General features: G+C 36.1%; 1 protein-coding gene across 2 annotated transcripts in view; it reads right to left on the bottom strand.

Annotated features, from left to right (window-relative positions):
* Positions 1–12011, bottom strand: part of becn1 (beclin 1, autophagy related) — a 68106-nt gene that overhangs the window by 47595 nt on the left and 8500 nt on the right. The window contains exons 1-3 of one of the 2 annotated variants that reach the window (XM_073828602.1): positions 4974–5258; positions 297–427; positions 118–182 (exon numbers count right to left, since the gene is read on the bottom strand). In XM_073828602.1, the coding sequence (XP_073684703.1) occupies positions 118–182; positions 297–423 (192 nt within the window). In that variant the 5' untranslated portion in view covers positions 424–427; positions 4974–5258. Of the gene's footprint in view, positions 1–117; positions 183–296; positions 428–4973; positions 5259–12011 lie in introns of those variants that run through there. The other variant, XM_073828603.1, reaches the window with a different exon arrangement.

The raw sequence follows: 12011 nt of genomic DNA, 5'->3' as shown, positions 1-12011 counted from the left end.
GTTCGTTACCAAAGCAACCACTGCATCCACACCACTTCTTGCTTTCATAGAAAAGCATATGTACACATACGAGCTAACAAGATCACAAAAGAAAGCTTGCTGGAGTGATACACTCACCTCAGGAAAACGGCTGCCCTCACTGCTTTCCAACTGTTTATTGGCTGTCACCGTCAATAATGGAGCTGCACGAAAAAAAGACAAATTAAACTCAATCTGGTTCTTAATTGATCAGCTCTAGCTCTCTCTGTCTGTGGAAAGAGATCAGTTTAAAGTGGTGTAGGACTGTATGCTCATACCTGTGAGTTCATGGATAGTCATTCTGTCTAAGACGTTGAAGGATGTGTCGAGTTTCAGTGGCTGACTGCAACGCTGACACACAAAACTCACTTGCATGGTGTTGCTAGAAAACTTCAAACCCTCCATGTTTCTGTAGAGAACATAATACACACACCATTAAAGGAGCTTTTAGGATATTTATACAACAGTTCTTTCAGGTCCTCGAATCTGATTGGCTAATAAGAGTGTGATATTGGAGTCCAACATAACTCCAACAGCCGTTTCACCATTTGTAACTGTATCACTCCACTTGCGGAACTTCTCACAGCGAGTGTCATGGCGAATGCCCAAATCCACTATAACTTTAAAAATATTACTGTTTTTGTGTCACAGAATGTATTTTTAAGAGGTTTTTTTAGGCGAGAATGTACTTGTTCATAGTTCAAATATGCAGCTTGTTAATAAAGATAGCATCTATTTGAAATTTTAAGTTTTAACTTTTTCAGACATTCAAGGCGTCATTGGTCATTCAGCGCTCATGAACCCATCGAGAGAAGCCTCACCTCGGGCCAGATTTTCTGGAATTTACTGCTGACTCTAATGGCTCTATAGTGGTTAAACATGAGATATAGATAGTTTTGGGTAAATCTAAATTCAAGAGCTGCCTATTGACTGAATTGCCTAGCAACTTTTATCATGGCTGTTGTTGTTGTTTATTAAATAAAAATACTTTCAATAAATATTCAATAAATAATATTTTATATAAATAAGTCGTATTTAATAATAGTGTCTCCGGCGGAAGGAAGTAGTTCTGCACAAAAGTGGGTCCCGATCTGCTTGCACACAAATCGGGGCCACCCAAATTATTATCAAACATGTTCAATATTTAGGATTTTAAATCGAGATGATGACAGAACATATGTGAAATTCCAGTACATAAAGTACCAAACTCTGTACTTTTTGATAAGACAAGATGTTATAAAATAAATGAATGAAAATCTAATTTTGAAAAAAAATTGACATTCAACCTATTTTTCAATATTTCTGATGGGTTTTCCCAGATATATATATATATATATATATATATATATATATATATATATACACACACACACACACACACACACACACACACTAGGGGTCCGTTCTTCGTACTTTGCTAACTAAGTTAGCTGGATTTGATTGTTGACGATTTTGCGTGATCTTGGATCGTTTGGTTCTTCGAAGCTCATCCGGGACTTGCTGTCATAGTAACAGGTCCGTAAGCTTAAACCTGCTCGGAAGCAGGTTTATCTCATGTAAACAGGATTTAGGCTGCGCTCCTGACAGGTTATGATTGGTTGAAATGGCGAGGTTACATCTGATTGGTTAAAGAGCACGACTGACACGGACTGACTCACGTGGGAAAAGAAAAGTATTTTGCAAGAAAGTGTAGAAAATAATTACGACGATTCACACACAAATGATGACCACAGCTACACACACACACACACACACACACACACACACACACTCATTATATATATATATATATATATATATATATACTACTGTTCAAAAGTTTGGGGTCAGTACTTTTTTTTTTTAAAGAAATTAATACTTTTATTCACCAAGGATGTATTAAGTTAATAATAAAGAAGTATTAAAAGTTAATAATAAATAATTTACATTGTTATAAAAAACATATATTTTGAATAAACACAGTACTTTTTAAACTTGTTATTCATGAAAGAATCCTGAAAAAAAAAAAAAAAAAATCATAGGTTCCAAAAAATATTTGGCAGCACAACTGTTGATATTATCCAACATTGATCATTCTAATAATAAATCAGCATATTAGAATGAGTTCTGAAGGATCATGTGACACTGAAGACTGGAGTAACAGCTGATGAAAATTCAGCTTTTCATCACAGGAATAAATTCTATTTTAAAGTATGTAAAAAAACAAAACAAAAAAAAAACATTATTTTATATTGTAAAAACAATTTGCAATATTACTGTTTTTTCTGTATTTTTAATCAAATAAATGCAGTCTTGATGAGTCGAAGAGACTTCTTTAAAGACTATTACAAGTCTTTCTGACCCCAAACATTTAAACGGTAGTGTATAAAAAAATAAAAATATAAATAAAATAACATATCAAGGAAAAAACATGTAACATGGGCAGCATTAACGCATTTAATTTGTTCACTACTTTTTGCCAGCCCTCTCTCCTTGCTTTTCCAGCCTTTGCAGTTTTCCCTTGCATTTTAATTAAACTCTGAAACTCCTGAAAACCCTCAATCAAGAGTTCTTGCTCTGCTGCAGAAAAATACTGAGCGTGCTCCTTCGTCATGTTCGCCGACCAATCAAAGCGTTGCCGATCAATGTTTCTACTATCGATACGTAGCCCCTTTTAAGCCACCCAGTGATCTCAAATAACTTCATCCAGCTATACTAATCATCAACAACAGGTGCGTTCGGAGAACCGGAATAGCGAGCTCATAGTTAGAGCGATGATTTGATTTTGGATGTGTCATTTGATCTTGGATGTAGTAAGCGAGGTACGAAGAACGGACCCTAGGGCTGTGCAAATAATCGGATGTGATTATCATGCACGTCTCAAAGAAATGCCGATTCTGTGATTAGTCGTTAATCTCCATTACGTGCAGACAGATAGAGCAGCATTTACTACACAGAGCCGTAGTTCACTGACAGGCTACACAATATCACCTTAATTATCGAGGCAATACATCCACAATATACACATATACAGGACTTGACATTTACCCCCGCCAAACCACCAAATGCGAGTGGATTTCAGTAGAGGCGGGTAACACGGTCACTACTACTAGCCATTTTGGCGGGTTGAATTTTATAACAGAGCTCGACATTAATATTTGTCTGGGACAAGTAGATTTTTTGAAGGGGCAATTTGAAGACAATTGTAACTGTCTGACAAAACAACTAATCTGAACATTTAATTAGGAAAGCACAGAAATTTTGGTGAAAATGATTCTGACTTTATCACATTTGGTGTAAATGGCAATTGATAATGGATAATGTATTGACAGTAACAAGGTCACGATTTACCTTTACTTTTCCCCAAGGGTTTATTGTTATTTTCAAATGCTGATTTTGATCTTGTACTTCCATTCTGTATAACACTATGTTTGTTTGTTTGTTTATTTTGTCTTTTGATGTATTTTGTATTAAACTACAGATATTGTAATTTCCATCACCTAACCATTCTTTTTTTTTCTCTCTCAGCAATTCAAACTGCATTATCATTAACTTCATCTAATATTACATTTATTTGGTTGTTTTCATGGCTCCTATCTAGATTATTAAAGTTCTATGTCATATTCTGTCTAATTTCTCAAGAGGTACGTTCCATTCAACCGTATTTGGACTGAGAAGTGGACTTCATAGGTTATTCCACCATCCTAAAGGGATAGTTCACCCAAAAATGAAAATTATGTCATTAATTACTCACAAATTATGTAATTAATTAATTACTCACCTTCACCCTCATTTGTTTGTCTTCAGAACACACATTTTATGAACACCATAATTGTATGAAGCTATTCTTGTAGCTTTATAAATTTACGGATGAACCACTGATGTCACACGGACAATTTTTTGTCAATGTTCTTGGTACCTTTCTGGACATTGAACATGGACCCTTGCTGTCTATAGAGAGTCAGAGAGTTCTCGGATTTCATCAAAAATATCTTAATTTGTGTTCCAAAGGTTCCAAATTAAGGTCTTACGGGTTTGAAACGACATGAGGGTAAGCAATTAATGACAGATTTTTCATTTTTGGGTGAACTATCCCTTTATGTGAGATTCCAATCCAAAGGGAACAACCATGTTCAGTTCAAATGGCACTGCAAACACCATAGGGAATAAGGGAACAGTGAAACATCACTTCACAGTAAGTGGAGAGGGAAATATAATCAATAAGCAATGATCATTGTACTGCATCACCGGTTAGAACTAATGATGGAGCAGAGCTGTTAAAAAAAAGTTTAAAGACGTTGCAATAAATGTTGTTATTGTTATACAAACTAGAGTAGCCTATTTATGAATGGTTATGGCGATGAATATTATTTTTTCATATTGTATTGTATGAACAGGTGACACTAAGTAAAACCAGCAAGAAACAGATGAGGGTCTGTCATTTTTAATTTGACTCAGTAGAGTTAACTATGATGCTGTGTGTGGGAAAGAAAGCGCACGAGATCAGACCATCTGTTAATAGTCTAAACATACATTTTGACAATATATTTATTAGATACATAACTGTATATGTATTTTAGATGTATTTAAATTTAAAAGTAAAATAAATGACAATATTTATGTTATATCATAATCTGTGTGGACCCGTCATTGCCTTTCTGTGATAACCTTCCACAGGGCGTTCCAAATGAGCGATTTTTTGTCAGCGAAATCCACTTTAACGGATATCTCGAGCTTATAGGAAGTAGGGAACAGTGAACACTGCGTAGGGATCCTGTCAATCGGAACGCACCTATGGTTTGTTTTAGCAGCTCCATTCACTATTGCAACCATAATTTATAGCTTCAAAGATGTCAATAAAGTTCGACGGATAGCTAATAAAGCTTCTTTTCCGGTCCCATGCAAAAACTATTATATCTCATATGGTCAAATTTCTAAACAAAACTATTACTCGATTTCATTATAATAAAAAGTACCTTTTAATAGCCGTCTCCTTACGGTATCAGTACACTTCCTGTTTACTTGCAGCAGGGGAAATGACGTATGTTGCGTGGTGACGGTGTTGTGAAATTAGGCTCATTCGAGATGACCGGCCTATGACATCAAAGTACTGCGAGAAAGAATTGTACGAGCTCTAAGAATAGGCTCGTTTGAGATGAGCAAAATCTGCGCAGAATCGATCACCGGTGATCAACGCAAGATGCATGCCGGTTAGAAAAGTGTCCGACTCGTCCGACTTGCTCTCAGTGTTGCCAGATCAGGTTGACGATTTCCAGCCCAAAAGCTCACCAAAACCCGCCCACTTCAACAAAAACCAGCCCAAATTTTAACTGCCAAAATAATGAGAATTTTATTGTCATGTCAAGGTTGATAAGGACCATTTTTATCTCTTTAAAAAAAGAATAATGACAAAATAAAATAAAGATAAATCAATTTCACAGGAATATGGATCAAAACAGTCCGAAAATATGTGTAAAATGTTCAGAAATCTTTTCAAAGTGGAAATTAACCGATGACTTTAACCCTTGAAAAAACGCATGCATCATTCAATGTCCACAGTAAAAAACATGCTAATTTCTGTGCAAAAAGTGCACAATAAAGCGTTGAGAAACAAATGTAATGTAAAACCCCGTCACTTACAAGTCATCACGTCTCACTAACGTAAAAGACGTAATTTGATTGACAGGTCTCTGTTAAACTAAACCAGTAAGGGTTACGTTAAGCAAACATGAGTTGATGACTGCACTACACATTATATTACTGTGATACTTTGAGCTCGAACGTACTAAAATAACATGACTAATGATAAAAGTGAAGAAAAAAACAGCTGATTGGGCGTCTTTTAATTTTTTAAAGCAGCCCAAATTTTGTCTACCCGCCCAATGATTTATTCTCCGGATCAAGCCGATCAAAAGAAGCCCAATTGGGCGGAAATCCACCCAATCTGGCAACACTGCTTGCTCTGACATCGTGCTGACGTGTGCCAAAAAACTCTCGCGATGGCGCGGCGGCTGTGTCAGATTGAGCACTATGGCAAGCCGTTTTAGCATTAAATACTCTTTGCCATACTAGTCATAATTCTGTTTTGACTAGTCATAATTCCAATTGTAGATATCTATTGTGCAATTTTGACTCGTCATAATTCCAATCAAGATATCTACAATGTTATTGTGACTAGTCGTAATATGCATTGAAGATATCTACAATGTTAATTTGACTAGTCGTAATATACATGAGAGATATCTATAATGCTTTTATGACTAGTCATATTCTTCCATTAACTTCCATTGGAAAATATTTTCAGATATCTACACATGAGTTTTGACTAGTAGAAATTGTAATTAAAGATATCTATAAATGAATTTTCACTAGACAGAACTGTAATTAGAGATATCTCTAATTACATTTTTACTAGTGACAATGAAATTAGAGATATCTCTAATTGAGTTGCCACTAGTGCAAATTATAATTCAAGATATCTCTAACTGGGTTTTTACTAGTCATAATCCAATTGGAGATATCTTTAATTCGTCATTTTTAAAGATATCCACAAATACATTTGTAGATATCTGTAAATAATTTACTACTAGTCGAATTACAGTTGTAGATATCTTGAATTGGATTTTTGACTAGGCAAAACTTGATTAGAGATATCTTGAATTGGAATTCTTCCTAGTCAAAACTTATTTAAAGATATCTGCAATTTAATTCTGGATATCTCAATCAGATTTTCGGCTAGGAGGATCTTTCTTTGGAGATATCCGCATTCAGCTTTGTGACTAGGAAGAATTTGAATGTAGATATCTAGAATTAACATTCTTACTAGTCAAAATTATTTTATAGATATCTTAATTGTGTACTCAAACCACCCCTTTGCTAAGCCCCGCCTTAATCTTCAAGCAGTGTTGCCAGATCGGGCTGACGATTTCCAGCCGAAAAGCTCACCAAAATAATGTGATAGAATTGTATTGCCATGTCAAGGTTGATAAGGACCATTTTTATATCTTTTAAAAAATAATAATGACAAAATAAAATAAAGATAAATCAATTTCACAGGAATATGGATCAAAACAGTCCGAAAATATGCTTAAAATGTCCAGAAATCTTTTCAAAGTGGAAATTAACCGATGACTTTAACCCTTGGAAAAACACATGCATCATTTTCAATGTCCACAGTAAAAATATGCTAATTTCTGTGCAAAAAGTGCACAATAAAGTGATGAGAAACAAATGTAATGTAGCTGGCATTTACGTTCATGCACACACCCACGACAGCCAAAAATGCGTTATTCATTGATGTATGATAATCGAACAGCAAAAATAAAATAATAAGAACAATTACCAACAATAATGTGCTAACCCTTGTCTTGTGCGTTATCTTCAGACAGAGCACGTATTTCATGAAGTACACATTTCAGAACATAATGCAGAACTGTGTGTCCAAACTGTTGTTTAGTCCAGCAGCCAATGCCAAATGTAACAGAGTAGTGTGGACGGTGTAAAAGATGTTCTGACTCATCATTCCCATATTCAGTTTTGTGTTGTGTTCAGTTTTATTAACTGTTCATTCAATTGTTTTCTTATTTCAGTTACAATTATATTTATAAGTCTTCTATCCATCTCTCACCACGTATAATCCACGTTGTGAGATTTGAGTCACTTAGACTTTTTATCGTGTAACTTATATTTAGGCCACTTTGCCATCGCAATTACTTAAAATGAATAAATGAGCTACATATTCAAAATCTTGCCCGTTATAGCGGCAAAACCCCGTCACTCACAAGTCGCACATCTCACTAACGTAAAAGACGTAAATTGATTGACAGGTCTCTGTTAAACTAAACCAGTAAGGGTTGCGCTAAGCAAAAATGAGTTGATGACTGTACACATTGTATTACTGTGATACTTTGAGCTCGAACATATTAAAATAACATGACTAATGATAAAAGCGAAGTACCCAGCTAACAATTTTTGGTTCCCAGAACGTTCTGGGAACGTTAGTTTTTGGTTCCCAGAACGTTCCCGGAACGTTCCCAAGAACGTTCCCTATTGGTTAGCCAGGAAAGTTTTCTTTACGTAACTAGAACGTTCCCCTAACCTAAAGGGAACGTTCTAGTTACGTAAAGAAAACTTTCCTGGCTAACCAATAGGGAACGTTCTATTTATGTTCCTAGAAGGTTCCCTGAAAGTTCTCTGATGGTTCCCAGAACGTTCTCCTAACCTCTTCACTCCAGTACCGCTTCTGCACGTCTGCACTCCCGTGTCCCGGAGTAAGCGGCATGGAAGGCGGACGGATGTGAATCTCAATAATCACTACTACACACCATGTCTTGTTTTAAACCATTTTTTAATCATTACAGATAATCAGAGCACATTTAACCATCATAAGGAGCATTAAATGAGACTAAATTATGCTATACTATGTTAGATTTCGTTAATGTAAGATGTGGAAGTACCATACCATAAAACAACCCAGATTTTGTTTATTAAAGCACCAAATAACATGACTTCAACAAAATATTCGATTTTAAAAATGTGTATTTTATTTTTTACAGACATTAAAAAAAGGAAAACATTTATTTGACTTTAACTAGGATAACATTACGTTCGTTTCTTACCGCTGAATTAACGATGAGGTGCTTCCCTCTTCTGGACACTAAACGAAAACGTCTCGGTTAACATTATGTTTTCTTCAATAAGACGTGTCAAATCTCCCTAAAATAACAATATTTACACTCGTATATATATTAGTTATAAGTAATTATCCATTAAAGAGATCGATCAACGAACTTTAGTCAGTCAGTAAAACGAAATGACCGTTATTTTTTAAATTACGCAAGCGCGCCGCTTTATGTTGAGGACAGGACAAAGTGCGTGATGGATTAAGCGCGTGATGGAGAAAGCGCGTGCTGGAGTAAAGAAATAAATAGTGTTTATAATATGATTTTCAGACACTTAACCTTGGCTTGTTTTAGCTATAAAATTAAAAATTATATTATCATTATAATGTGGTTTGACCACTTTGATGTCATTTATTAAAAGCTTATTTCGGACATGAGATTCTAGTTTGTTTATGATGAAAAAAAAAATACATTTCAGCATTAGAAAAATCAGAGTCATCTGCAAAGTTTTAATTCGTTTAAATGGTAATGATTACTAAAAAATAACCTGCAGGGAACGTTCTGGGAAGGTTCTTTTTAGGTTATAAAATAAAAACTAAAAATAACCTGCAGGGAACGTTCTGGGAAGGTTCTTTTTAGGTTATAAACTAAAAACTAAAAATAACCTGCAGGGAACGTTCTGGGAAGGTTCTTTTTAGGTTATAAAATAAAAACTAAAAATAACCTGCAGGGAACGTTCTGGGAAGGTTCTTTTTAGGTTATAAAATAAAAACTAAAAATAACCTGCAGGGAACGTTCTGGGAACGTTCTCTGTAGGTTATAAAATTAAAACCTAAAAATAACCTGCAGGGAACGTTCTGGGAAGGTTCTTTTTAGGTTATAAAATAAAAAATAAAAATAACCTGCAGGGAACGTTCTGGGAAGGTTCTTTTTAGGTTATAAAATAAAAACAAAAAATAACCTGCAGGGAACGTTCTGAGAACGTTCTTTATAGGTTATTAAAAAGAGAACCTACAGGGAACGTTCTGGGAACGTTCTCATTTGGTTCCCGAAAAAATAACCAAATGGGAACCATATGGGAACGTTAGGGGAACGTTCTGTGTTTGCTGGGTAAAAAGCAGCTGATTGGGCGGCTTTTCATTTTTTTTAAAGCAGCCCAAATTTTGTCTACCCGCCCAATGCCTTATTCTCCGGTCCAAGCCGATCAAAAGAAGCCCAATTGGACGGAAACCTGCCCAATCTGGCAACACTGACTGTGGGTGGTGCTGAGGAAACGTAGTTTCACGTCACGCAATAGGAGATTCGACTAGGAGCAAATACAATGCAGATATCTTCAAATATATTTGGGACTAGTCGAAACGGAATAAGAGATATCTCTAATTACCTTTGCGGATATATGATGCGTCTTTTAAAGATATCTACAACATCATTACAGATATCTTAAATTGAGTTTTGACTAGTCAAAATAGGTGCGTTCGAGATGCACTACACTAGCCTGCCGCCGGCTGGCGAGAGCAGCCGCTTGCAGTCGGGGGAGGAGTAAAGAGACGGCCGTCAAGTCGGACACTTATAGAGGATGAAACTGTATTCCAAACATACACAAAAAAAAGGAATAAAGAAAAAGAAGAAATGAAACTACATAAGATAAATAAATAAAAGAAAAAAGTTACCCTATCATTTATTCTATAGGCTACAACCTTTTTGCTTTTTTGTTGATCATATCAAGTATGTGAGTTACTTTAATGTAACTCACGGGGGCAGCCGTGGCCTAATGGTTAGAGATTCGGACTTGTAACCCAAAGGTTGCAGGTTCGAGTCTCAGGTCCGGCAGGGATTGTAGGTGGGGGGAGTGAATGTACAGCACTCTCTCCACCCTCAATACCATGACTGAGGTGAGTCCCTTGAGCAAGGCACCGATCCCCCAACTGCTCCCCGGGCGCCGCAGCAATGGCTGCCCACTGCTCCGGGTGTGTGTTCACGGTGTGTGTGTGTTCACTACTGTGTGTGTGCACTTGGATGGGTTAAATGCAGAGCACAAATTCCTAGTATGGGTCACCATACTTGGCCTCACTCACCCCCTTTCCTTTCCTTTTCCTTTCCTTAATGCAATATGACGTTATTATTTGTATCTTGGTTTTGTAGTTAGCTATAGGACATTTTTCAATTTTTATAAGCAGTTTATTCAGTGTAGTGAAGCCTCTCACAACATCCATTAAAAAACGGCCTCTGGTTGACCAGTTGTTGTTTTTTTTTTTTTTTACTTTAACTCTTATACAATAAGAATATATATTTACCATATCGCCTAGTCTTCATTTTCATCAATAATGTTTTGTTTGAATATCAGATATTCGATATAAAGATTGATTACATACATGAACTTTTTTAAGAAAAACACGCAGCACACGTCGTGCTTGTCGTCACATAATCTGACCAATGAGAATAAAGTGTGTCGTCATCAAGGCTTTCGCAGTCGGTTTTAAGCAACTGCAGCGCCTGACCTCTACTTTGCGCCTGACCTGTTACTTTGATGGCACACGTGATCGAAAGGCGGCTGCTATGGCAAGCCAAAAGGGTCAGAATTACGCTATAGATGAAACGCGTTTACATACAAAACGCCGTTAAATACGGCGTTTTAAACAGCATTGGCGCCGCAAAATACGCTGTTGTGACTATAAACGCCGTAAAAAACGCGCGAAAATACGTCAATGACGCCGTATTTTACGGCGTTTTAATGTGCAAGAAAATCGCCGCTTTTTACGCCGTTCATTTTGTCATTTAACGCCGTAAAAAACGCCGTTTTGGTTGCGCAGAGCGCGCGTCACTTACGGCGCTTTGCTTATAGTATAATGAGTCACACCCATTGATTTCCACAGCCAGTAATATTGAACGGTTCTCATCCAATCAATGATGAACAGAACCAGACCAGACCAATTCAGCACAGATCATTTGTGGTAATCCAATTTGCATTAGTTATTTGCCATTAAATAAGCTGGAAAAATCCAGTTTGCTTTAAAATGAACAAAAGAAGCTTAATTTTGAGCTGCAATCGAACATTAAATGATTGCACTTGCCAGCTTACAGAGAATATGGTATGAAGGTAAAACAGAGGCAACACTTGATTTGAACGTGAAAGCTTGTCATTATAATATTCCTATTTGTATTTATATTCTTATCATTATATCTATTTTGCCACACGGTCATGTAGTTCATGGAGCTCTCAATAGTCCCAAAAACTCCGTGCTGTGAACAGATTTGAATAAGATTAATCAGGACAGACGTTTGGCTGTGTTTGCAGCAATTTCTAGAAATTATTAACACATAATGTGCATTGATTTTGGTTCTAAATAAATGCTCCATATTTTGGATGGCCATTTTAAAGAAAATGTTTTTTAA

The sequence above is a fragment of the Garra rufa genome, chromosome 22, assembly GCF_049309525.1.
Source record: "Garra rufa chromosome 22, GarRuf1.0, whole genome shotgun sequence".
Lineage (NCBI taxonomy): Eukaryota > Metazoa > Chordata > Actinopteri > Cypriniformes > Cyprinidae > Garra > Garra rufa.
The sequence above is the reverse complement of the archived record's forward strand: the minus strand, read 5'-3'. Positions and strand labels throughout refer to the sequence as shown.